This window comes from Solea solea, chromosome 19, assembly GCF_958295425.1.
Source record: "Solea solea chromosome 19, fSolSol10.1, whole genome shotgun sequence".
Lineage (NCBI taxonomy): Eukaryota > Metazoa > Chordata > Actinopteri > Pleuronectiformes > Soleidae > Solea > Solea solea.
The window spans coordinates 9,277,588-9,305,579 of record NC_081152.1 but is presented as its reverse complement, the minus strand read 5'-3'; the positions used below and the strand labels follow the sequence as shown (position 1 = coordinate 9,305,579).

The following is a 27,992-nucleotide window of genomic DNA, read 5'->3' as shown; positions in this document are numbered from 1 at the left end:
ACTGTTAACATGAGTGACATGTTTAATGGCGCTGTGAAGAAACCATACATTTCTGATGGAAATTCAAAATTACAGTTGCAGACAGCTTTGAACTGGCCTCGTTCAGCAACACAGGTATATGTAGGGTTTCTGCTGCAGCGCCTTTAGTGTGGCTTACCTCTCCTTCCACAGTGAATGCCACAAATGTGCTGCAATTTAACATTTAGCACAAAAGTACGTTTTGCTTTGAGTGGTAGTCTTTTTGTGGAACTTCTGGAAATGGGGGGTATCCTCATGGGAGATAACAACATCAGATTTCAGTGAAAGGATGCTATGACCCTCAGAAAATGCATTTACTCTACAGAAAAATAAAATTCTCTTCAAAAACAAAAGGGTTTGCAGCATCTTCAGTGCCACAGCTGGTTTAGGCCATGGTGACTTTGGCGCTAAAAACAAAAAAAAGAAAAGAAAACACATCATCCTGTATATTATACAAAAATAAATCTATGATAAAAAAAAAAAAATTACAGGGCAATTAAATAAAAATACAAGCCACAGTATTTACATCTGAACACAGTATTTAAATCCACCCTCTTTAAATATTTCAGTCAAAGTCAGTTCTTTCTTGTGCTCGTTTCCTCATCTTGGTCCTCTTGGAGCCTCCGCTTGTTCGAGGTGGAGCCTCTTCATCGCCCTCACCAGACCCTGTATCTACACTCTCCTGGTTGTCCCTCCAGCCGTCGGGAACCGCAGCAAAGTCGTCCACTGGGGAGGGCATCGGTCGGCCGTACACCTTGCTCTGCAGGTCAGCGATGTCATGACGGATGTCTGCCATCAGCAGGAGCAGGAAGTCAAAAGAGCCTGGTGGGCCCTAGCAGTGAAGTAAAAGTGACTTTTAAAAAAACTTTTCTTCTTTAAAGTGACTGATCATCTTAATAAAGCATTTCATTTAAAAAAAGAAATGACTTAACAAATTACAACATAAACATACAATCTGGTCAGTGGAGAGTGGACATGAGCAGTAATTGTGGTGTTTGACGTTCACAGTGATGTGTTTTCTAGTCGGGCTTTAGTTCAACTTTTGTTCTGGAAAGTCGTAACAAATAAGGGTTTAGATCAGGAGTATCCAGACTTTTTTTTAACGAGGGCCAGATTTGAAAATGTGAAGATTCCCGGGGGGCAATTCTTCACTAAAGACCTTTTTTTTTTTCTTTTTTTTTTTTAAAGGCAAGTTACATACAAATGCACGGTTTTATAATCATTTTATTGTGCTGAGCTAACAGGGATGACGCATGACTGATTTTCTGTCCCTGGCTCAAACAATACATGATAAAACTGAAGCTGCGGGCCGTAAAAAGGTTGGTTGGACTTTGGACATGACTGGTTTAGATAGAGTAAAGTCTTACCGGTGGTCCAACAGGCCCAGGAGCTCCTCTCTCGCCCTTGGGAATCCAAACAAAATAGTTTAGGTGAAGGACATTATGAAGAAAACAAGAGAGGGATTGATTATATACAAGTTTAAGAGACAGAAGTAGGAAGAGAAAGCTGAGATCAGATTGAGAGTCACCACAAGCACCTTAATTCACAACTAAACCTTACTCTTCTAACAGTGAAATAAGGTTCGAGGACTTTACTTTACTTCCCACAAAACTCCAACTTTTCTTTACAGTGTGCCTTTGAGTGAGCTTTGGTGTATTTTCAGTGAGCCAAGACGAACTTGGATCCATCTTCACCTTAAGCTGAGCAAAACTGGTGTAATTGTAAGATATTTACAGGGTAAATAAAGACATTCATCATTTTTGTGACTTTTGCCAAGAAAGGAAATCCATGCATTTCAAAAATAATTCCTCTAAAAAAACTGAGACAAGTGCTGCTTGACTGAAGAGTCATGGCTGTCTGTTGACTCACGGTAGCAAATACACACACATTGACCCGACTACTGAGGTTATTAGTCTGCCTCAGGGTCACACTGGGGCTGTGGGTGTTTTGGCAGATGGTTTGGATTTGTTACTTGGAGAGACAGATTACCATCCTCCTCCACTCTAACCACACAAACATCCCAGTTGAGCTGAAAGAATATACACAGGTGCTGTGACAAGAAGGCAGACAAAGCATCTGAAATGTTCCATACACAATATAGAAGCTAAGCAAACAGGAACCCTGCTAGACTTTATATACCTCATATGAATCAGTGAGTTATGGATAACTACTGGAAATTCTTGATGACAAGAAACACAATCTCTCATCAAAAATATAGACAAAGTACAAATACTTTGTTACTGTACTTAAGTACAAAACTCACGTATCTGTACTTTACTTTATTTATATTTCTTGCAACTTTTCCTTTCACTCCACTACATTTCCTCTAACTATCTTTATTACTTGTTACAATCAAATAAAGTGAGAAGAAGAAGAGTTGGTAATGGTCTGTATTTCGTTTTTCTAGTCTGCTTTACACTACAGCCATTCACCCATTCACCCACTTTAACATGGGGTTAAGTGTCTTGCTCAAGGACACATACAGACTAGCAGAGCCAGAAATGAGCAGAGCCCTACCACTGAGCTACCATGGCTCAATTACTTTTTAATACTTATACTTCTAAAACTTAAGTACATTTTACATCAGAAAATGACTTTTGATACTTAAGTACAGTAAATGTCACATACCTAAATACTTTTACTTAAGTAATATTAATAAAACGTGACTTCAACTTCTACCAAAGTCATTTTCTATCTACAAATACTTATCTATCTGCTCTGCTCTTGTATTTATATATTTATAACTACCGTCACCAGCCTGGTTTTCTCTCTCCTCTTGTAGCAACCTAGTTAAGTGATCCTATCATTTTAAGGAACTGGCTGTCAGGTGACAGGATTTGTTAGCATCCTAGAATCTGTTGTGTGCTTTTTTTACCCTGTAAACTCAGAAGAAAGTATGAAACTTTAAAAGAACAGGTATGACAATATTAGGATTTGATCTCACCTTTAGGCCGTCCTTTCCTGGTGCTCCTGGAGTGCCCTGTTAAATAATAATAATAATAAAAAACATTTAATTTCTGAATGTTTGAATCAAAGTTTGTGTCAGTTTGCTTTCTTAGTCCAAAGTCAGGTGGACGTGCATGCCGTGATTGTATGCGTGTTTGGTACCATGGTGACACATGTGCACACAGAGGAACAAAATGGATTCATGTTCAATTCAGTATAATCTCATTTGCTCGAAATGACTTTAAACACAACATTAAGATCTTCACTGCAGAAGAGATTGTGCAAGTTTAAGTCTGTGCCCGCCTGCAGGCCATTTTCTGAGTGACGTCAGCTTGATGGTAAAGACTGTTTTGATCTCTTCCGTGGAATAGTCGTAACTTCAGAAGAGGGATGACATTGCGTAAGAGGGAAGGGCAATTTTCTGATTGGTGGGAAGTCTTTATCCCACAGCCGTTGTCAGTGAAACACATGAGATCTGTCTGCCAAACCGCACAACAGTGCTTGCAAACTAAGAGAGGACAACTCCCTCTAAATCAGACCTCACCAGCATGTATACTTATTAAATGTATTAACAGATCACAAAAGAAATAAAGAGCTGGAAATTAAAATACAAGTGTCACTTGTGGTAAGTAATACATCACTTTTCCCGTTGTTCCGCCTCATGCAGCTCGTGGTACGACTGGAGGAGTTGTTTGCCTGATTTATCAGGGTTACAACACTGATTTATCACGCCAACAACACCTGTATTTATGCAATAAATGTAGAATTCATTGCAAAAATACAAGCGTAAAAAAATCCCCCCGAAAAGTATGACTTCCTGGCCACCTCCTGCACATTTTTGATTTGTGAGTGAGTGTTCACGCTCACAGGCAAGACAAAAATGCACCGAGCCAAAAAAAACAACTGCAGCTGTAAATGGATTCAGTCCTCTGTTGTTTTTGCCATTACTATGTGTCATCCCTTTTTCACCTGAAAAAAATGGAATGCATTTTTAAGAGCGTGTGTGTGTGTTTTTTTTTCCTAGTGTGTCAAATGAAACACAAGCAATTTGTCCAGTTCACACAAATACTCTCCTGGGCCCTGTCTCACAATGCAGGATTACTAAATTATCTGAATTACTCTGGCAAGTAAAAACCCAGAACCCCATAAAAACTCCAACTGGAATCTAAAGAGCCTTTCCAGGTTTAACTGCATTCCGGATTAGATTAAATTCCAGATTAATTAGGTGATTCTGCCTGAAAACACAATGCAGGGGTGTGGAATTGGGCCAACAGAAGACAAAGGTGGCCAAAAGTGTGGTTTACAGTATCCTACAATGACTCAGTCAGGATACATGCACATTTGCTTATTCAGACACCTGTGGCATTACATATCATAAATATGGCAAATTATATGCAATATTTGCAAGTTTCTGAGTAAAACGTTCTCTTAAAATGGAACAACTGTCAAGGAAAAACGTCAACATATCAACCTACCACAGGTCCTCGAAGGCCACGTTTGATGTGGTACAGGTCTGGCGTGAGTCCAATGGGCCCCATTAAGCCCCTAGGACCAGGAGGGCCAGGTGGCCCCGATGGACCTTTAAGTCCCGGAGGGCCTTCTGGTCCTGGATCTCCTAAAATAACCCAGACAGATATCAGTGGACTATAGAGAAAACTAAAGTAAGAGTATGCACAGTACAGTGGGAAATTTTTATGGCAGTGTTGGGTTATAAAGTTTTAATGTATTCCGTGAAAAATAATCTACAGGATTGCCTCAAACCCTGGTGCACACATTCATAATTCCCAAATGAAAAAATCCAATGAATTTGGTGAATTACTGTTTGTACTGAATTGCATTAATACAACTGAACCATGATGAAAACAGTAAATACTATATCGGCCGGACGCTGTTGTGCGAGTCTTACCTAGAGGGCCAGGGAGTCCTGGAGGACCCGGTAAAAACATGGCAGGCATTTTCTCACTGGTCATCTGCTCAGGGACATCTGCACTATTTGACAGCATGGCCATCTTAAGAAAGCATGCAGAAACATCGGCATTCACAAAAGTTGAACGACCAACTTCATGACATTATATTTTGTCTCATCAAAGTAAAGTTTTTTTCCCCCCAATTTTATTTAGAAACAATATTAATTATCCAAATCCCTCATGTGTTCTTCATTCTTCAAATGGCTGTCAAACAGAACGGGGAGAAAATTACAATTTCAAGTGGAAATATGTTGAAATATGTACTGTGGCGAAGATGAAAGGTGATCTTCCATCTGCAACATTGATACAAGCTGTAACCTAGACAGATGGAGGGCCAGGTGACCCCTTTACATTATTCAGCATGACCAGGAGAAACCATGCTCTATATGCTACATGGCAACCTTGGGGGGAAAGTTATCTTTGATCTCCATCTAACATCATGTGGATCTGGCAATTCCACAGGGAAACAGGCTAAAGGCCTTGCTTCTATGCCACACACACACACACACACACACACACACACACACACACACACACACACACACACACACACACACACACACACACACACACACACACACACACACACACACACACACACACACACACACACACACACACACACACACACACACACACACACACACACACACACACACACACACACACACACACACACTCAGTAGTGTTTGAACTGCACTGTAATTTTAAATTCAGACAATAACCTTGAAAAACAAGTCATTTACAGTAATGTAGTCTTATTACTGACATATATATCTGACATTTGGGGGGAAAAAAATGAATATATAATACAGCTACAGGAGCATCTAGACCACACGGCTGGAAAAGCAGGACATACATCATGTGTAAGAGTGACACTCTGCAATCACACATGTTGTAACAGTCTATTCATACAAGCTATCAACCAATCGACTAACAATGAATTACTTACTGTAAAGGATGTATTCAGCCTTTTTTTTTTAAAGTACAGATACGTGAATGTTGCACTCCAAATTTAAATGACATGAATACAATTTTATATTTGACTGTGTTTGCCTCATGTGTTTGCGTTACCTTTTGCTTAAGCTGCAGAACAGACACCTTGATCTGGTGGAAGTCGTCACAGGTGGCTGAGCAGGTTCCAGCATTCATCACATTGTCGGATTTCTCAAAGAGATGCACTGCTGGGAATCGAGGGAGACATTTTTCTTTTTGTGTGTGTTGTAGAAAAAGAGATGTTGCTTTCAAAAGCTGTCTCGTTTCACTGCAGTTGCCTCCGTCTGTCTTGACATAAAACCAACCAACCTCCCTGTGCAGCAGTGCGACATTGTTACAGCGAGACACAAGATCAAAACACAGCAGACTGACATTTGTTTACATTTAAAAGTGACATACTGCAGTGCTAAAAGAAATGCCATTGGAAGAAGAAGAAAAGACAATATTATCATCACAATAATAAATCATTTAAGAAAAATAATAGTCTCCTTCATCCCCTTTGTTCTCTTGCCAAGAGAAGCAACACACGGCAATATACTTAAGCACAAAGCTGGATATAGTTCTCCAGTATATGTCTTTGGCCTGTGAATGGACCCTACTCTGAGCATGCATATATTAAATGGATGAGTGAAAGTGTCTGGACACTATTTTCCCCACTGTGTTCCAAAGAAGCACATGAAGCAGGGGCATGACTGCATGAACCATCATTTCTCACTCTCCTGAAATGTTTGAGCAGATAATGGAAGATGAACTCAAGGGAGGAAGTAGCAAATCTACAACCTCTGACCGCTTCACTGGCAACTGAACGCGGGGCAAAATATAGACTTTGACTTTATGTCTGGACCATTTGTGACGACTTTCCTCAAATGCATCCTACAAATCAGAAGAGATCAGGAGTCTCTGGGGCAGCAGCGTGTTTAGGAGACAGCACTGTTCTAATATGTGTAATGACTACCACGTGTCTGTGTTAGTACCCGCTTTTCTCTCTTCTGTACACGTGCACACACAGAACAAATAACAATGTGGACGATATCTCTTCTCACCTCTCTCCCCGTTGGTGCACGTTTTACCATCTTCTTCAAGGAAGAAGCCTTTCTCACACTCACACCTGTAGCTCCCCACAGAGTTGACGCAGATCTGAGGACATGCTGTCGTGTTTTTATCCGCGCATTCGTCAATGTCTGAGACAAAATGAAAATGAGACATGAGTTCATCGTTTTACATTAGCTGAAATACAGTGTCACGAAACAGCTCATGGAAAAAAGGGTAAAGAAGGTATTTGATCAAGTCATCTGTCCATATGGCTTTACATGACATTATATACATGACAAATATTTTAAAAAGGTTAAAGAAACTCATTTGAAACCTGAACAACAGCAAAGTTCCAATGAAATTTAATACAACAAAGATAAAAAGGATTGTGAACTGGTTAGTCAAATATACCTGCCCACTGCATTAAAATACCAAATAAAGAAAATCAGGCAATTAAAATTTTAAAGCATTTATATATTATTTTACCTAAGCAAGGTAAAATGTCTTGTCTTAATAGACGCTGTCACCTGTTGAACATTTGAGAATATGAAGCATTTCCTAATCTGTAGAAGACAACTTATTCCAAGGAGGTTTTGTACAAGGTCTCACCCAGACAGTAGGGCTTCTCTCGCTTCCTGTGGCGCTCCCGGTCATAGCGATAGCCAGGGTAACAGGTGCACACAACTCGACCAAAATGATCAGTACACTGCTGCTCACAGGGGGCGCCAGCACACACGTCATAATCTACAGTAAGAAATAAGGGGTTTCAGTACAAGGAGACCCAAGAGAAAACCAAGCACTACTTGCCATCTACAGTATCTCTCAGATTCTTCCCTTCATTTTTCATGCTTGTCACAGTCCATTAAATAGTATGTGAGTTTCAAGCAAGTAGGAAGGGGAAAATAATCACAAATACACATCCATGGACATCCAAACAGTCTTTTTCCCCTACCTTCAGGAATGCACTGGCCCAACACAAACTTGAAGCCCTTGCAGCATTTCTTCCTGCAAAAATAATCAAATCGATTTGCATGTTAGAAGAAAAAAAACCAAACTTCAACATCCACATAATAGACACCATATTTTCACATAATGTGTTGACATGTGACATCAATACTGATGTGATGCAGCGATTCCAGCTGTTATTGCCGCTGTGTTCATGTGGAACATACACAGATAAAACTTTTCAGTGAGGACACTTGTTGGAATAAATTACTGCTCGTTTCCCCAACCTTAACAACCAAACCTAAAGCCCCAAACCTTACTCGAACCTAAACCTTATTCTAACCCTAAATCCAAAAGAGTGGATCTGACAAATAGGCTGTTGAGACAGATGCGGCTCAGGGGCTAAAACCGATTTTGACAGCTGTGCCACCAGCTGTGCACGATTAAGAGCGACAAGCAAAGGCTTAAAGTGACGTATGTGAATGCGCTTGTACTCACAATGGTCCTCACAAATGTGTAAAAACACTGCTATCTGAAAGTGGCTTTTCTATCTTATTGCAGCCTGTTGTTGCTTGCTCATTCACGACGTTCCCCTGAATCACAGTTACTGTAAAATCCTCTATCAGATGCTGAGAATTTCCAGCATCTAAAAATATTTGCTTGTTGCTTTCTTTTCATTCTTACACACGTTTCATTCCCTTTATCCCCTTCCCTTGGATGGCCAGGGACTTTCTCAGCTTCAATGAAGACAAGACAAAACTCATACTGTTTGGACCAAGTGGTGTCCCAGGTGTCCCGGTGGCTCTGGATTCTGTTCCGTGTACAAAACCTGTGGTTTTCAGGCTTCATCTTGACTTTTAGTGAAGATGAAGCCTTTCCTTTCTTTTATTGATTTGGAGAGGGTCACACATGCTTTTATTTCCACCAGACTTGATTATTTGTTGGCGTTAGCCAGGCTGCCCGCTCGCGCTGCTGCACGTCTACTGACTGGAACACGCAAGCGAGAGCATATCACTCCTGTGCGGGTGTCTCTCCAAAAAAATCTGCTTTTTACTTACAAAGCCTGAAATGGTCTTGCCCCATCTTACCTCAGTGATATTTTACACACACACATATTCACAGTCACGATCACTGAGGTCTGCAGAAAAATCACTTCTTGTGGGACCTTGGTCAAGATCAAAGCTTGCTCCCACACTGCCTGTTTTTAAATCTCCACTGAAAACCCACTTATTCTCCTTGGTGTTCCCTGACTATGTAAGAGTTGGCAGTTTTTAGTGTTTTATATATGTATGTTGTATATTTTTATGGATGTGTTTTATTGGTTTTATGTTTCATTTTTATTGCTTTTTAGTTGGTACATTGTTTCACAGCTTTATGCATTTATGTACAGCACTTTGTTGTTTTTAAATGTATTTAATGTAGAAATACATTTGGATTAAATTGGATGAGAACATATTAATGCAAGACTTAGCATAAGTCATCTTACACTGTTAATAATCACATGCTCTCACTTTCAAAGAGAAGGTGATGGAAATAAATCTGTTTGAAATATGAAATTATTGAACTGCAGTGCACTCAGAAACATTTTCAGAGTGAAATTCTTACTGTGCAATAATTCAGGAGCAGTTCTGGTGACAGGGGCCTATGGATCCATTGGTGATTTTTCATCTAATGTAAACTCTCCCTCCTTTTCTCAACAGCATTCAAACACAAATGATGTAATGCAGACTGTTCATTTATCATATGCAACAAGACTCAACTGCACTCAACCAAGTAGGAAAACAAGACCGTGCAGCATGTTGGTCGTGTGCCACAAAAAAAACAAAAAAAAAACACACCACAAAGATTGATAGGAATGTCATTAGCGGTGCAAGTATTTGGGAATAAAGCAAAGTTTATGACCTGGTGGTGGAGGTGCTGGTAGAAAAATGTAAGGTCATGTCAAAGATACTGATACTGATTCATAAAACTACGCTCAGAAACACGCAGAAATAAAGAGAAGATATGAGGTAATTGTTTGAATGAATGTTAGAGAAAAGAAAGCAAAGCAGAACATGCTCTCTGACTGATTTATGAGATCTCTCTTTATTAAAATGCACCATTAGAGACTTGGAACAGACACTTTAAGACACGGATCCCTGAGTTTAACTTCATGCACTGCTACTTGTAATTATTAATTATGATCTCTAGTAAGGATGTGACGCCTGCTGCACGTCTGTGTCACTGGTCGGCATGTAACAAAAAAGAATGAAGATGTTTCTCGGCTCAGGGGGAACTGAGATTGGGAAGCACAATTTTTCAAAAAAACTACTGTAATACAAAGCTAAATGCAAATTGGTGAAGTATTCCTTTAAAAAAGCATTAATAATTGGCTCTGCAGCTGTGCAATACAATGCTTGTGCAGTGCTTTTAAAGTCATTGTGAAGGCTACACAACATACAGAGAAACAGAGAGCTGATTTACCCCCACAACTGAATGTTTATTTTCTAAAGAGGGGAAATAAGGACTTCCCTCCCTGCACTTGAAGTCACCGTTGAAGAATATTAACCTCCATTTCAACACCTCAGTTCCTCCAGTTAGTGTACAGCTGGAATAATCACCACTGAAGAGGCCCTATATGTGAGACGAGAGGAAGCCACGTGCAGTGTGAGAGATGCAGTTTTTCCAGTATATCCATTAAAAAAACTGCAATTCAAGAAGTAAAATAAAACACAAATTCAAACACTTCATCATAATGCCAAATTCCACTGGGTCAAGGGCACATAGCACCACGTAAACTATTCTGTGATTTTAGCACACAGTGTGTTGTGGTGTCGGAGGATGGGAGAAGTGATATCTCGGACACCCTGAGAAAGTTGATCTGAGGATGGTTTCCTGTGTGACCCAAATATTCCATGTCACAATAACATCTCAGCGGGAACAGACGACACTTATAGCAAATAAACAGCTTAGCAAAATAACCAGGGTGGGTTGAACAATCGTGCGAAAACAAACATCTATGGAACATCCCACGGAAACGGGACCAACATCTGTGTTCGGGGTTCATTTTTACTGAGCATCATCTTTATTCAATTATAATTAAGGAATTTAATTTGAAATGTTATACTATTTCCTTATTGTGTCATTAAATTATCACATGCATATATGTGGATAAATGTAATACTTGATTCCTTAACCTGTCCCTTTCTCGACCTTTTTATATTTTGACACATGTGGACGTGACAACAGGCAGAGTGAGAGGCAATTGAAATGGTAATGACATGACATTTAACCACAGGTTAAAACAACATGTCTAAAGACGCGCAGTTGAAGGCCGGGGCAGTAAAGCTACAAAATAACCTCAAACCAACTGCATGATTTATATTAGGGGAGTGAAATATCTGTCCAGAATTAGAAATGAAAGGTCTCGGAGATAACGAGGAAACATTAGAGCTCATTCGTATCATACAGCAGATGTCAAGTCATAAGTGTAGCGGTCATTTACATCTGCCTCCTACACGGTACAATAATCCAAAATAAAACAAAAATAATATAATACTTCCCAGTTTTGTGAGGATTTATGCAAGTGTCTCTGACAATATCTGACTTTTATTAAACAGCCCGCCTCGACTGAACAACTGCAAACCAAACAGTTAAACACTGACTTCTATTGTCATACAAAAAAGTGTGTAATAACAACAGCTAACACTGCAGTCCTGTGCCAGCTCATGAGTTTTATGCAAATCAGCCCGCAAATCCAAAACACATGTATGGCATTTATATTCATGAATGAGAGAACAAGGAGGGGAAAGTCACAAGTACACGCACACACGCACACACACACACTATCCTGCAACTCCTGCACTTGTGCTGAATGATCAAGACATCACAAACACTCCCTGTTTTGCCACCTGTGCCTTTTTTCACCCCAGAGGCAATTTCATTTTGCCAGTGATCCATATCATTTTACATGGTCACCTGCACCTGCACCTCCCCCCCAAACTAATTCCCACCTACCCGTCGACATCTAGACATAGATTAGTCTGACCTCAGTAACCCAGAGTGAGCCATACGCACTTTAATTACCCTATAAACAGAGGACCTCTACTTAAAAACATGGTGGGCCAGCCTGCCTTTGTCTGGTAAAATAATAATAATACTGAACTCCACACACACACACACACACACACATACACACACACACGTTTAAGTGGAAACAACAACAGAATCATCACAAATTAAAGATTATAAAACAAAAAACGCATGGGTACCAGACTTACACACTCTGATTCATTCACAGAGTTACAAGCAGCAATATTTTAATCTAAAATATTTACAATGATTCAATCTGAGTTTACCTCCAACACACACACACACACACACACACACACACACACGTCTCCAAGACTTCAGACAACTTAAGCAGAAGTTACACTGATTAACAATCATTTCCTGCACTGCACTACACGTGTTTGATCTGGCTTTGATAGAGACGGTGCGTTACGTCAGAAAAAGACGTCCAACGCGTCAAAAATCTGTCCAACTTCTGTAAACACACTCATGACGAACAGCAGGTAAAGTTAAGCAGAGTTTTATTACGGAGGACATTTACTCCTGCCAGTGATGTATCCAGAATTATATCTCCCTGAGGTAAATGCATTTATAGGAACAAAACAAAAACAAAATCTGCTTAAATCTTCAGACTGGGAAAAACAAAACACTCTCAGAAAAGGAGTATAAAAAAACACAGTGCACGTACTCCCCTTTTCAAATGCACTGCTATTACTTCAGCTATATTAGGTCACAATATAGTGACTAATTATAATCTAATGAAAGATTGTTTGGGGGATGCCTTTAAAAGGTAAACAGTAATGGAGAAATGTGTTTTTTCCGCAAGCTGACATCTGGCCAGTTGCCAGACAAGGCACAATCCCTCTGCTATGCAAGTCGAATGTTTTAAGAAGTTGTAATGATGTCTGGTGTTGTGCTAAGATGGGACCAGATACATGTGCAAAAGCAGTTAGCAGAGCAACACAAGATTATGCAACTTTGAGTCCCCCCACCTGTTGCTATTTAAGGATTTCCAGTCGTGAAAACAAAACACAGATATTTTCAAGCTGCAGGAACAGTTTTCAGGCCAATGAGAGGGGAAGAGGAGAGCTCCAGGACACGGTGCCAGACACACAGCTTTGACACATTATCACCTTTTTTTTTTGCAGCAGATATCTTCATCCATCAGGCATATCAAACCATTACACCAAATCTGTGAGGTTGATGAGGGTAAAAAGGCTCAGTAGAGCTGCACATGAGATAACTCCTTGTGGGTTCCTCACGGCAAATAGCCCTGTCACATTGCGTGCAGTCAATAGACTGGATATTATATGCAAAACAACTTAATGGAGCTCCAAGAGGGTATTGACCGCACGATGACCCTGTCACAAATGTTGTATTTAGTGCACTTTTTAAACTCTGTTTATGTCTCAAATAAACCAAAAGGATTTTGTGCGGAAAAAGGCTGCTGAACAGTCAAACGGGGCAACTGGAAAACAAAATTACAGAACCATTTCAAAGGGGAAGAAAGGCAAGAGTGGGGTCACAAGACTTTTTCCACATAATCTTCAAAACACTTCATTAGAGCTTTCATCTGAGCTGCTCTCTGTGCCATTGTTTCTATTTGTAGGCTGGGTGATGAAATCTAAAGCGCTCAAGTCTTCAAAATATAGAATGAATTGTGCTTCTCTCATCACTAACAGAGTAGATTAATAACATGACTATATGAACTCTGAGGTCACTGCCTGTAACAGTGCCACAGCTCCTCCGTGTTAAGGCCCCTCATGTAAAACAACATGCAGCAAAGTTTGACAACTGTGCAAATGCATGCTCAATTACACTTCACCCATTCAAAACGACACTTTCCATTCTTGCCCCTTTGTTTTCATTGTCTCCCACGTGACACAGCGGTAACACGACAGACAGATAAATGTGAGCCAAGTAGGAAAATATGCTGCTGTGAATGTAAAGCTGTTACTGTAGTAACTATTGTCGTATCTGTATGTTCAAAGCAGCTGCTTAGTTAAGCATAATAGACTGACTTTGGTTGAGAAAGTAAATGTGTAAAAATATCACGAGGCTCAATGTAGAGACAAAATGTTATTTTTCACCTTTTTGCCTTTAGATAGAAGCTGAAAAATTAAACTTTTTCTAACTGAAATCGAAATTTGAAACATTAGCAATTAGCAAAAAAAAGAAGAAGTAAATTCGGTATTTCCAATCCTCAAGTTCTAATCCAAGTGTTTGTTAATGCTCCATCAGGTTTGAAATATATTATGCAGTGAATATTAGTGAATGTTAATGACTTCATCAGTAGGCTTAATAAGTCGCCACGTCCTTGACTTATATTCTGGCGCTCTCTAAAACTATTATTTTTTTATTATTTATGTTGCTCAATTAAGTACATTTATATCTACGCCTGCTGCGAAAGATGTGTTAATTTCACTACAGACGAGACTAAATGACCTCTACAGTTGGACGAAAAACATATACGTCGTTATTGGTATCGTTAAGTCCAATGTCGTGCATCCAAAGTGAATATTGAGCTGGATTTTTAATCCAATCAAAATAGCAATATCTGGAAGGTAAAAAGCAAGTGAATTTATAATCCAACTGTAGACTAAACCTGGCTAAAGGCAAATTCATATGCTTGCTGTAACGGTCTGTGCAGAATCACAGGCAAACGTCCACATGCAGCTCAACAATTGTGACCTTGCACACAGTAGGCATCAGATGCATCATCCTTTAGAGTAATTCAAACTAACCAAAATGATATCCAAGAAAAATACCTTGCAAAGTCTTCACTGATTACTACACTTATATGTAAATAACACACTGCCAGAAAGCGGAATGGTTCTTTACTGTAAAAAAAAAAAGGCGCTAGAACTACGCTCCTCCTGAATCTTTTCGTTTAATGCAAATTCAAAATAAATGTAACAAATAAATAAAGCTGCGTCATATCATGCAGCAACCAGGAGGGTTTTCTTGTTACCAAGGAACCGATACATGTATAAACTTCTCGAAAAAACAACATTATAGAGGAGGTATGGACAGATTTGATCAACACCACTTTCAGAGCACTGGAAGTTATGCTGCGTCTGGACTGTCTGTCCTAAATCCAGACGTATAGTCACCCTATCCATGAGCACTTTGGTCCACAAAGTTGTTTTTAAATGTGCTTTAAAAATACATTGGATTGGAATGATATTTATATGCAACTCTCAGCAATAAAATGTGTGTCCAGACATCTACAACAAAAAAACCCTCATGCCTGCTCCAGGATCATTCATGAAAACAATCTGTTTTCCTGCTCGGAATCCATGACTACATGAACCGGTAAGGATTATGTGTGAAGTTTACATCACCAAGCCAACATGAAAGGTCAGGCCTCCAAAAAAGCAGAGTTGTGCATGTCTCACCAAATGGCCAGCCAAATAAGAGTTTCAAGATTGTTACAATTCATGGCAGATGATCAATATGTGGCTGAAATGGATCAAGTGAAAAAAGACCTCTCGCCTAATAGCAAACTGCTGCTCGCAGATTTGTTGGCCATTTACAACACTTCTCTTGCGCCAGTATCAACATAATCGTACAAAAATGTCAGGATTTCAATGGAACTGACAAAAGCAAGGCACTGCAGCAGATCCAGCCAAAGTACTTGTCATCTATAACGGAGGCAGTTCAAGCTTCTGCCTCTCCAAGCTGCTTTTCGTCACACAAAAGAAATGTGACTCTGGCCACATGCTCTCAAGTGAAATCTACCTGTACTTGTGTCACATTTATTCAGATTCCTAAACATTTTCATGTGTGCGTGATGTTTCAGATACTGACACCTCAGGAAATTATACGGAGCACTGATATCTGTGGCTTGTTACAGTAAACCATCATCAGCACTTCCATGTGTTCCTAAATCAAACCACTCTGTTGGAGAGAATCCAGATATTTCCAGTCACTGTCAAACTCGGAGGTTACCGTGGAAGTGTGCGACTTCCACTTCAGGGAAAAGGAATCTTTGAAATATTGAAGAACAGACAACCCTTCTATGCATATATGGAAAAAAACTGATTTAAAGAAAACTGGTCCTCTGAGAACTGGCCTCCTGGAAGGTGAAATTTACAGTAGTTAATGACAGATTATCTGCCTTTATAAGAACTATATTTCACCCCAGAGTAGAAATGTAAGTTCGAGTCCAATTCTATTCATAAACGATCTAAATTTCATCTAAAAAGCAGATGTAGAGACAAAGTTAGTCTACCATGACACTACCTTCTCCTGAGGGTTTGACAAGAGACATAAAACAAGAGAAGTGCTGTAAATTCAACAAGAGGCTTCAATGTAAATGTAAAATCCATTCAAGTTACTTGAAAACTGGACCTCAAGTGGGTTCATGAGAGCAATCAATACACTTCATTATTGAACACAGCAACAGAAATGGCATAGCAGCAAACCCACTCAGGAGAAGTACATTAAATTGAATGTTACAAAGACACATGGAGTTATACTATTTTTGTTTTCAGAACATGGGATGTGTATCATTGACATTAAGTGGCTTAGGTGTCCAGTTTTTCTGGTGTGTTTGACTGAAGATGTGCTGGATTATATTTAAATTTCTCCTCTTTTTATCAAGCCTCTGATATGGTGGGAATACACATGTGACTTGGCCAACCACTTTGCTCAGTCTAGACTAAAGTAAAGGGAAGAGATGTCAAGACTTATCAATGAACAATCTTAAAAAAGTGGGGTTTTTTTCCCCACCAATTACCAGGGAAATGTCTAAAATCTGAATATTTAACAGAGGAGTCTCGTGTGTTTAGTGACAGCACTGCTGATGGCGAGCGGCGAGCATCATCATAAACCCTACCGCTGTATTTCAGTTCAGTTCACACGGAGTCTGTGCTCTTTGTGCTCTCTTTGTCCTGTAAATTGGTTTACATGCAAAACCAGCCCCAAAGCATCTCAACGTATGGTTCCTCTGCTTCATTTGAACCTTTTACATTCTGCTGAGTGACCATATAAGGCCTATCCCTGAGTTGTATTGCAGTATAGACGGTAAATGTGATTCACTTACTGTATTTCTTCACAAATCGTTTTTCACTCCTTTTTTTGTTTTCTTTCTTTTATCCGTTGCATATGTTCTCATGACACAGCGTGTATAAGGTAAGTGAAATGTGTGGTATGTGACATGTGTTAGCCCATTTGAGGCTCTCTGTGGTTTCCATGTTATTTTAATACTTGCGTGTAGTGAAATGTAATATTGCGTCCTGGGACTGCACATAAATAATTAGCCCACAATGGCCAACTCAAATTACAATTTTAAAATGACTCCATTTTTTTTTTTTTTTTTTTTTTTTAAATGTGCACATTTTCTTACAAATAAAACCTTTTTGACATTCTTAAATGGAAAGATGGAGGCTGAAGGTCGTGGTGAAGGTGAATACTGTTACAGTTCTTAGTGGAAGGGGCAACATATACGCTGCCAAAAAACCACCAAACATGAAGCCTCTTCTGAAATAAGTGATATAATCTGTGATTGCTGCAGCTGTTTACAATCTAAAATTTTATTTTACTTTGAGTTGAATGCCACAGCCAAACATTTCCTCTGGCTCGTCGCCCTCCGTCAGTGCCGATAAATTACCAGCTCATACCTTTTACTAATGAGACAATAAATGAAGGCTTCAAGTTGCCGAGCACTGGAAAAACAATCAATCAGTATTAAAAAATCATTAAATAAAAAATACATTGAGTAAAAAGACACACCTAATTGCTTTTAAATAACAGATGAACTTGTCTAGTAGGTCCCATTTTGCAGCAATGGATGATCTACAGTTTAAAATATCCCTTTTTCTTAAAAAATAGAACGTAAAAACACGCTGAACTCAACTGGAGCACAGTCACAGAGATACAGAGCAGAGACACGGAGGCAGAGAAACCACAGCCTGTGGTTTACATATCACCACAGCTCTAAACCACTGTCAAACCACGGGATGACCAAATACGTGACCACACTGCTCTTCTCCATGGAATAAAAACAGAGGGGTAAGTGAGCATCAGCCAAAAGAAACAAGAGCAAAAAAAGAAATATGATTTAGAGAAGTAAAAATGCTTGAGATCTACACAAACCCCACAAGGTCACAATCATCACCATGGCACAAATCAATTGTACAATGCAATGTATGTTGGATATAACACAGAACTCCAGGTATTTAAAACTGACATTTAAGGTCAGATTATTGTTGAATATCAAAATAAATATGTTATATACATTTATTAACCATTATGAAATGAGTCAGATGGGGTGTAGGTGCAAAATAAACCTGGTAAATACTAAGGTTATTATAAAAATACTTAAATTAGCAACTGGTTCACGCTGTTTGATATAGTGTTTGCAAATAATAATAAAAAAAAAGTCAATAACATCAAAGCGAGAGGTGTCAAAGTACCCCCAGGTTTTGAGACACATTAGGTATCTGAAGTCCTGGTCTTTCTGGTTAAGGCCTGTTATTGCTCTAGTGTTTCAAGTAGAAACAGATGGCCAAATGCATTTGTGTGGAACCATGTGTGATTACACTCTGTTCCGGCAAAGGTTCACTTGTAAATCTCTTCTAGAACCTCAACAAATTATGTCTGTGTTTACTCGAAACAAAGGACGGCTGATGAGTGAAAGGTGAAAAGGGGAAGGAATCATTTTATATCTTGTGTTTAACTGAGAATGAACCTTATTTGATGATCTGTAAAAAAAAAAAAAAAAACTACTCATGATGAGTGCAATGCACCATGGGCAGAAGAGTGAAGGGAGACAAAGGACGTATGCTGCAGTTTGTGCTCTACATCCGTCACTAAGGAATGCTCCTGAGCACTAACATGTCCTCCCCTGCGCTCATTACGATAACTTAGGAGCCCACTGTGTCAACCTCGGTGCTTTTAAGGGAAAAGAATGCCGATTCATCCATTAGATACACAGATAAACAGCTACTTCACAAGATAAAGTCAACATACCGCGTGTGCTATCAAAATATTTTGTAAACTGTCACCCCCTACTGGAGAAAAGACGGATGACGAATGCAAATTTAACTCATTAGCCACACAGCGGTGTAGTGGCTATAGCACGGTTGCCTGGCAGCAAAAAAAGGCCGAGGTTTGTGACCCGGTATTTGTGCATGAAGTTTTTGGACACAATAGGTGTGAATATGAGAGTGAATGGTTGTTCATCTGTATGTTGGTCCTGTGAAGGACTGGTGACCTGTCCAGGGTGTCCAGCTCTGCTGGGTTTGGCTCGAGAGGCTCCGTGACCCTCACGTGGAGGATGAAGCGCCTCCACCTCCCACTCCCACTCACACCCCCTACTGGAGAAAAGACGGATGACGAATGCAAATTTAACTCATTAGCCACACAGCGGTGTAGTGGCTATAGCACGGTTGCCTGGCAGCAAAAAAAGGCCGAGGTTTGTGACCCGGTATTTGTGCATGAAGTTTTTGGACACAATAGGTGTGAATATGAGAGTGAATGGTTGTTCATCTGTATGTTGGTCCTGTGAAGGACTGGTGACCTGTCCAGGGTGTCCAGCTCTGCTGGGTTTGGCTCGAGAGGCTCCGTGACCCTCACGTGGAGGATGAAGCGCCTCCACCTCCCACTCCCACTCACACCACAGCTCAACACTGACTGTGAGAACCTCCATCAGCACAGTCATTTGTTAACGAGCCAGTCATTTATTAAATCAGCTGCCGTTGAAATTATGGCACAAAGACGCAGCATCCTCTTTGTGACGCCTTAATTGCTGGCTCTTGAGCGTAATGTGATAATATCAACATCAGTAATAGTTCTATGAGGCAGCAGATGGGCAAAAGTGATTGTTATGTTATTATGAGGGCTGTCAATAGATAAAAAAAAAAAAATTAACTAATTAATCTCACATTTTGACATTAACGAATCTAGATTAATCGCAATTAAAAGTTTGCTTTTCTTCAATATGAGAGAGAGAGAGAGAGAATGAACGAGATCACAGCAATTAGTCCCGCATCTGTTTTCTTTACAGTCATTATCAGTAAATTGTGCCGCGAGACCCAGGTAACTTTTATTTTATCGTCAAAATGAAACCTTCCGCCCATGAATCCCTCACCTCTCTCCACCTCTGTCTCTCCTATCTGACTGACAGCAGGCAAGTGATTGCTTTGCGTGGATAATTCCCAGCTTTCATGTCAAAGGTCAGCGTACACCAGATGTAAACAAACTTAACGCTAAGTGCGTTAAATTGTTTTGTTGCGTTAACTTTGACAGCCCTAGTTATTATGTTACACACTTGTGTAACTCTTCTCACTGTATGACGGTATCATATACCAAGTTTCTTGATAGTTTAAAAGCTGGTACATATACACATATACAAGTACAGTTGGCTTTTTTTTGGCTTAAACATTGACAATTCTGCAATGCCCTTGCAACGTAATTTATGATAATAATCTAAAAAAGAGAACACTACATCTACACTGCTCGGGGCTCAGCTAAATATATCACACAAGGATTTGACCAATCACATGCTCCTACTGGATTTTCTACCATTTAATATCCATACAGGATCAATGCAGGGGTTTGAACCCTTGCAGTACCCATTTTAAACTATATTTACATAATCGTACATGTAGCCAATTTAATTTAAGTTTAGTATTTTTAACTCATTAAAGAATAACTATTTAAGATCTCAGGACACCCACTCCTGAAGTCATAGATGATAACATAATAGTATTTGAACCATCACATAGACTAAAACCTTTGTCTTTTCATGTAATCCATGGAACATGCACATGAGCACAAATTTCATTTCATCTAACATGCAATTACTAGAAGTGACCCAACAACTCTACTACACACACACAATAGCCTGATACAATCCCCCCTGTAATGGGAAGCAGGTCAACTTAAGTCTGGTTTTGGACAAATAATAGTAGTATTATACAATAGTATATATTGTCAAAGTCAGACTATCACTCCAGCCAGATGATTTATACTCAATCGAGCCTGGACGCTCACACGCAGAAAAATAAAACAGCAATAAAACTCAGGCAGGTAAATTCTTTTTGGACTGATGAGACCACGGTTATGCTGCGTCAATCTAAGAATTGAAGTTCATGTGCAGTAGGATGAGTTGAAAAAGCAAATGGCAACAAGCTAAACTGGAAACTAACACCAACACACTCAAAAGGGGAGTGCATCACCACCAAGCGAAGCCTGTAAATTCCCCACTAGTGCTCGTCAATCCAGTTGAATGGATACTTACTGAATGTTGCGGCAGGTTGGTGCTTATGTTAAAGATTATGACATGCTTAGGCTTCAACCAAAAGGTTAAAAAATCTAATAAAACATGATAATAATAATAACAACATAAGAACATCATCTGTCAGCCTTCAGATTAGACAGCCTAGGAACATCCATGGCAGCTGACCTCCCCTCCTTTTACTTTTAATGATGTGGGAGCTGTCGTGTCAGAGCAATTCAAATGCCACACATTCACGTCAACTCCTTGAATCTACAGTACAGTACTACAGTAACAGCCAACTTCAGCCAACAGCCTTCATATCCTCTTTGTGAATATTGATTGAAAACAGATGTTGACATCTTGTGCTTGACAGGACATTTGGTTTATGATGAATTACGCGAGGTATCCGACTACAGGCTCATTGGCTGCATTAGTCCCTTCGCACATTTTTGAGGAGCTTGCAAAATCGAAACTTGATTGCATTTCATCAACAGAGCTGCTTGTGTGATGTTATTGTGTGCATTAGACCGGCAGGAGCTCTCACCCCGTCTTTAACTTTCATACTCTACGGCACATTACAGAGAAATGATGCCAGGTATGATAAATTATTTCAGGTATTTTGCGAGCGGAGCGATTTCCAGCAGTGTTATCTGATTCTGCATCTACTGCGGTTAATTCTGGTGAACTCCGTTTCCCTCAAGGGGCTGTTGAGAAACAACTTGGATTAGTTCCATGCTCCTTCCTCAGACAATTTATTTACTTTAACGTGATGCACTTTCACTTTTCTTTGCTTTTTTCGCCGATGCAAATCTGCAATGCTGAAATGTCATTTCGAAAAAGTAATCTGCGGTTTAAATCTAAAAATTGTTCCTGTACAAATATAAATGTGGGTCTAATAAATCCAAACTGTGCCTGTGTTGGCACCTATCCTGTGTTTCTGGAAACCTTTAAAAGGAAAGCGTTCATTACAGCTACAGCAAGTGAGTTTCAGTCTCTCTCTCTCTCAAATACTGTAGTAGGCAAGACTTGACAAGTAAATAAAGCCTACTTACTGATTCTCTGCTTTATATCAAGTAATATACACCATGGGGCTGATAACTGTGCTTAATAAAAGGCATTTAAGGAGAATATGAGAGGCACAGAATAATATTCCATGTGGAGTTTTTGAATTCTTTGATCCTGGAATAACCACTCTGCATTTATCAAATAATTATAGCAATTATATACAAGTTAGGCATCTGTTTAAAGGGACTAATCACTAAAATATGTCCTTTAAAAGAGTGAATATGTGTCCAATACATTGGAGTATTTTCCAAATTACACATTTTCCACCAAGAAATTCCCCCCAAAAGATGCAACTCATCTTTATCAATGAATCATTAGATGATTTTTTTTTTTACACATATGCATCACAAAAAGTAGTAGACCATAGGACAAACAGTGACTGGGGTCTACTGGACTGTGTCGTACTGCATCGTCGAGCGAACAATCACTGGAGGCACAACGAAGAACTCTCAAGAGTATTTCTAAAGCTGAGAGCTGTCTGAATTGGGAGAGGGGACGTAAATCCAGCTGAGAGGATTATTCCAAGGTGCTGAAGACATTCAAATGTGATGTGAAAAACAGGTTCGGGAAGTAAGGGAACAAGAGAGTCTTCAGGCCTCATAGCGAAGTAGAATAACCAGACTTATGTGATCACTTCACTGGAACAGAGTCGCTCCCCCGCTGTGTTTGAACCGAGCTGGAAGTTGAAATATAAATCAATTATTGATATACAGTCAAAGGAAATTCAATTGCAGTCTGATATATTTTTAGATTTCCTGATCCAAGAGAAAAACGACACGAGTAAATAAAAACGAGAGATAAAGTGAAGGTCCAAGAAAAAAAAAGGTGCATTCCAATAAAGTTCATTATGGGACACAAGCACTGCTCGTGTGAGCCAAGTGCATGTGAAGTATCATGGCTATCCCATCTCACTGGGGGGCAAAAGCAATGTTATCCTCTGCTTCCTAATGGCGTGAATCAGAATTTTCCCTAAATTCCAGAGTTGACGAGTGGAGGACTAAACGGATTACGGTAAATAACACAACAAAATGCTTTGTGGCACCAGGATTATTTGGAGAAATAACAATGCAACAATTACACACGCCACACATCATCAATTATGTGCAACTGTTACAGCTGTAGAGTGGAAAGAGTCACTCTGTGTTCTGCTTCTTTTCCAGGGAAGCATATGCCGTACAGGGTAGGTAAGCCTGTCATCATACACACAATAAATCAAACTAGTGTAATCACCGTTTCATGTATCCTCTCGTCACGGGGGAAAAGTTATAAACATTAAGTTATTAATGTGTCTTGATCCACTAATGGGTAACAAACTACACCTGGTTCTCATCTTGGATTTTTAGAGATTTTGTTTGAAGAAAGTTCATTTCAGTGGCAAGAAAAACATCTATATTCTGTGTAAACTGTGTGAAATGCTGAAACAATTTCAGCAGTGACTTTAAGCCCTTTATAGCTCAATGACTTGCAGTTGGTGTCAGGTATACTTTCCCTGCAAGAGGTCTGTGTCACAAGGCAGGAGAATGGAGGGTAACTGGCGTAACTGCTGAGCAAAACCTCAAACGGCAGCTGGAGCATGGACAACAAAAAGCAGAGACTCCAATAAAATCCTTTCACAATTACACTTCACTAATTTTTCAGTGATGCAAGCCACATAATGGAAATTCCCTAGGCAAAATAAAGTGATGGATTAGTACTTTCTGAGGCTGTTACAGTGGTTTGGATAAAGCACAATATATGGACAATAACATAGTGAGCATGGCCAACAATGACGACCGAGGCCAACACAGCAAAGAAACAATAACCACCAACAAAACCTTTCAAAGGCAAAAACATACTGATTTATAAGCTGAACTCTGAGCGAGGCACACTGCTGATGTTGCCAAATTTGAACAAACGGTTCACCTTATCATTTCAATCAAACCCTCTTTTGGAAATTAGCAAAGCGTTTCTGTTGCAATCGCAGGCTTTCTTTAACAAGAGCCCTACACAGCCTCTCATGTCTTATTGGAAGGTGGAGCACTTTCAACACTGCAGCTCGCAAACCTAACGGGTAAATAAATATGTAGTGTGACGCCTGAAAATGCTACTTAGCACCGTTTAAGTCAAAATAACATGTGATGTGAACCGAGTGAGAGACTCAGCTGAAGCACTGGTACTTCTGTTCTTCTGTGACATATGCTCTCTGGGTCTCTGGTGTGGCCTCTGGTGCCGTTTCACAATATGCTAAATGCTCCAAGGACGAGTGTTTCACTGCGTACACAGAAGCATGCCATTACAGAAGGGGGCCACTTTCAAAATCCAATCATCTGGTCCTCTCTTCTCCGCTCATATACACTCGGCTCAGGAAGTGTGTTTGTCAAATATAAAACTAAAATAGACTGCAAAAAGCAGGAGACAGGCAACCTGGCTCAGTCCAAAAGGAAAAAAAAAAGAAATTGATAAGGCCCTGCCATCACCTCTAAAACCCACTAATTCACATGTTGCAACTTGTTGAATCGATCAGTGTAAAACTGATGAGTTAGCAGAGGTTAGCAGAGCAGTGTCTCTGACGGTTATAACCAGGAGTTATTCATGTGCATGTGATGGTGATGGTGATGTCTGCCATGTCCACTATTGATGTGTGCGCTTCGTCTGCCAAAGAAACATCGCTGCAACAGGGAGAACAGCCCAGTCCAAGAGTGCCGTGCGGTGTTGAAGTTAATAAACGTGATTTGACTGGAATGTTGAACATTTCTCAACTTCTGATGCACCCAGCAAAGTTGGAGCGGCGCAGCCGCGACGCAAGTCGGCAATGCTTGATGTCTCACCTTTCAAAGTGAATGAGAAGCATATCAGTTGATGCCTCCGCCGCGTACGTGTCGAGTCAGCCATAAGGCATGTACACTGTGAGCTTACTTGTTGAACTAATTGATGAGCACCATGTGATAGTCCTGATGATTGTCCAACAATAAAGTTGAATTAAGAAAAAAATAAAAATAAATTGAGGCTCCAGGATTGGAGGCCCATGTCAAAGCATCAAACTCCGAGAGCCTTGTCTGTCCAAGCGATGTTTACAAAAACGGTTTGACAGTGTTTACAGCAGATTTCAGCAGCAAGAAAATGTTCCGAGACGTGAAGACACAGTGATATTCTACAGAGTGCCTAATGAATGCCATACTGCGAGCCTACATTTTTTTCTTTGGCAATTGAATCGTGTCAACTTAAATCATGCTTGATTGCTCTTGAACTACTTAAGTCATGCCAAAAAGAAACAAAAAACAAAATGCAAATGCTATAATCATCTTATAGAGGCAGTTGTGGCCTGAAGAGGTAAAAGTAGAAGGCATGCACGGGGCCAAAAGGTCACCAAACGTCAAAATCCATGTCTGAAGTGTCCTTGAGCGAGGCACCCAACACCACTGTTGATCCCTGAGTGTTGTGTCAACTCTATTGTTTGCGATAATAAAATCACTTCACTTCTTCTTTTTATGAAATTTAAATCATTCATGGAAAAGAATTTTGGCACAACAATAAAAAACCTCTCTACTACCCACTGCAAAGGCTGATGGACAGTCATCATCTCACACTGTGCAGGTAAACTGAAATGTGCCACAGGACGCATTATCTTGGCTTCTGGGGAAAAACATTTTTTCCATCTATAAATAAACACCGAGGGAAACAACCGTGACCAAAGCCAATAATCATAAACCAACAGGATTATGTTAAGAGCGTGTTTGAGATTCGAAGATCAAACAAGATGTCACTGTGTGCTTGAACCACAAGCAGCAGTTATGCAGAGATGAAACCTCAGAAGAGATTTCACAAGAGAGATTCAACAATTTCACATTGCATGAGTTCTTGGGTGTTTTTTTGTTTTTTTTTCTCCGTGAAAGGCACATGCAAAAATAGATTATGTACATGTAAATCAAGATCACTGCCAAAAAAGTTGAAATGAAGTTCCCTGTAAAAGTAGCAAGAATTCTTCAAAGTTACAGGACATCTAATTATCCTGAATTACAGTGTGTGGTGTTTGATCTGAACAGTTTCATTTTCATTAAATCATAAAGACTGGGAAACACCATTCTGATGCGTTAACCATTTATTCTTTTCAAAATGTTTAGATAAATTCTTTTTTTCCCCCCCCTTTAAAACAGCCACTTAAAACAAAGACAGATTGGGTTCTAACAACTTAATCTGCAGGGGTTAACAATATTGCTATGATCTCTTTATTTCACAAAAGGAGTGAAACTAAGAAGACATGCGTCTCCAGAAATCTACACACGATTAAAAAGAACACCATGTTGTTTTGCAATTGGATGATTAATGATTAATGCTGGAAGCAAGAACATTTTGCAACTCTGACCAACAGCTGAGTCACTGAACATACTTTAATCACATGCGTGGTAATAGTAAAAGAAGAAAGAGCACCGGGGGTGTTTAAAAGCGTTTTAAAAAACAAAAGTTTGCTTGTTGTCAACGACTTTGGTTCTTCAGGACTGTGTCCAGTGTTAAACAAAGTCAATATTTCCCATTTCTCAACTTCTGATGCACCAAACACGAGCAAAGCAAAGCAGCAGACCCACAATGCAAGTTGGCAACGTTGGATCCTTTCAAAGTGAATGAGAAGCATTTCCGATGATGCCTTAACCACATGCATGAGTCAGCCATAAGTCTTACACGTCATGTGCATTGCAAACTTAGGCGTTGAACTAACTGATGATGACCATGTGGTAGTCCTGATTATTGTCCAAAAAAAAACTGTTGATGTGAATTAAGACGATAAAGGAATAAAAATGAGTGTTCTTGGATTGGAGGCCCATGTCAAAGCATCAAACTCCAAGAGCCTGTCTGTCCAAGCAATGTTTACAAAAACAGTTTGACAGTGTTATTTGAACAGCAACTGAATATTCTGTCTGTGTCCAGCGTTAAACAAAGTAAATATGTTCCAATAGCATTACATGATAGATTAGAGGCACACTATAACAGACAGACGACTGCAGTTTGATCATTTCACACCACTGATCCAGAATCCAAGAGTCTCACTACCTGAAACACGTCGTGACTGCTCCAGACGTCTTCACGCAGGGGTATTTACTTGTAGAAATGTTATTTTCGGAGCACTCTTCACTGTGGAAAAAGAAACAAACAAAAAAAAAACAACATTTTTGAATCAAAGTTAAGCACTTTACTTTGGTTTGGTGGTCCCCTTGCTGTTTGGTAGCTGCCATGTCCTAAAATTACCCGTCACTGACATCCTCTTCTTGGTAGGACCAGAGCAGACCTCCTGAGAAGTACATGCAGGTGACGGTGAGCAGAAGAGGACTCCTGCTGTGTTTTAGTATCATCTCATCGGTCCAGTCACCTGCGTGCTGTCTGTAATCCACACTGGCACTCACGAGCTCTGCGCCGCTTAAGTGAGTGAAGTGGTGCTGCAGACCCTCCCACTTACACACGCTTCACTCAGGAGCTGCATCTGCTCAATGAACTTCTCTTGTAGCGTACTTCTGCTTCGTCCAAGGCACCAAAACGACATTTTTCCCTCTTTTCTTTTTCTTTTTTTGAATAATTTCATCGTGTCTACATTGGTTCACTGTGTTTTCTTTCAGAAACACACGCAGGTTAGCGCTTCTGAGGACACCGCATTGACTTCCATTCATTTGGACAGCCTAAACAAAGCGTTGTCCCCTACATTAATCATGCCTAACCCTAACGTTAACCTAACCACAGTTCAAATCCTAACACTGAACTTAACCAGTTACTCGTTCTGC

At 39.8% G+C, this 27,992-nt stretch overlaps 1 protein-coding gene across 3 annotated transcripts; it reads right to left on the bottom strand.

Moving 5' to 3' along the window:
* On the bottom strand, nt 1-27,992 carry ccbe1 (collagen and calcium binding EGF domains 1). Of its 3 annotated transcripts, none has more exons than XM_058618161.1 (11): nt 27,466-27,992; nt 27,271-27,351; nt 7,912-7,964; nt 7,569-7,703; nt 6,971-7,108; nt 6,006-6,112; nt 4,871-4,973; nt 4,440-4,579; nt 2,963-2,998; nt 1,386-1,421; nt 1-850 (listed from the first exon to the last, which is right to left on the bottom strand). In XM_058618161.1, the coding sequence occupies exons 1-11, from the start codon at nt 27,567-27,569 to the stop codon at nt 584-586; spliced, it is 1,200 nt and encodes a 399-aa protein (XP_058474144.1). In that variant the 5' UTR covers nt 27,570-27,992; the 3' UTR covers nt 1-583. The 3 variants fall into 3 exon arrangements, with proteins under 3 accessions (XP_058474144.1, XP_058474143.1, XP_058474146.1); XM_058618160.1 differs by having other exon boundaries at nt 6,006-6,115; nt 27,466-27,990; XM_058618163.1 differs by lacking the exon at nt 27,271-27,351 and having other exon boundaries at nt 6,006-6,115; nt 27,414-27,590.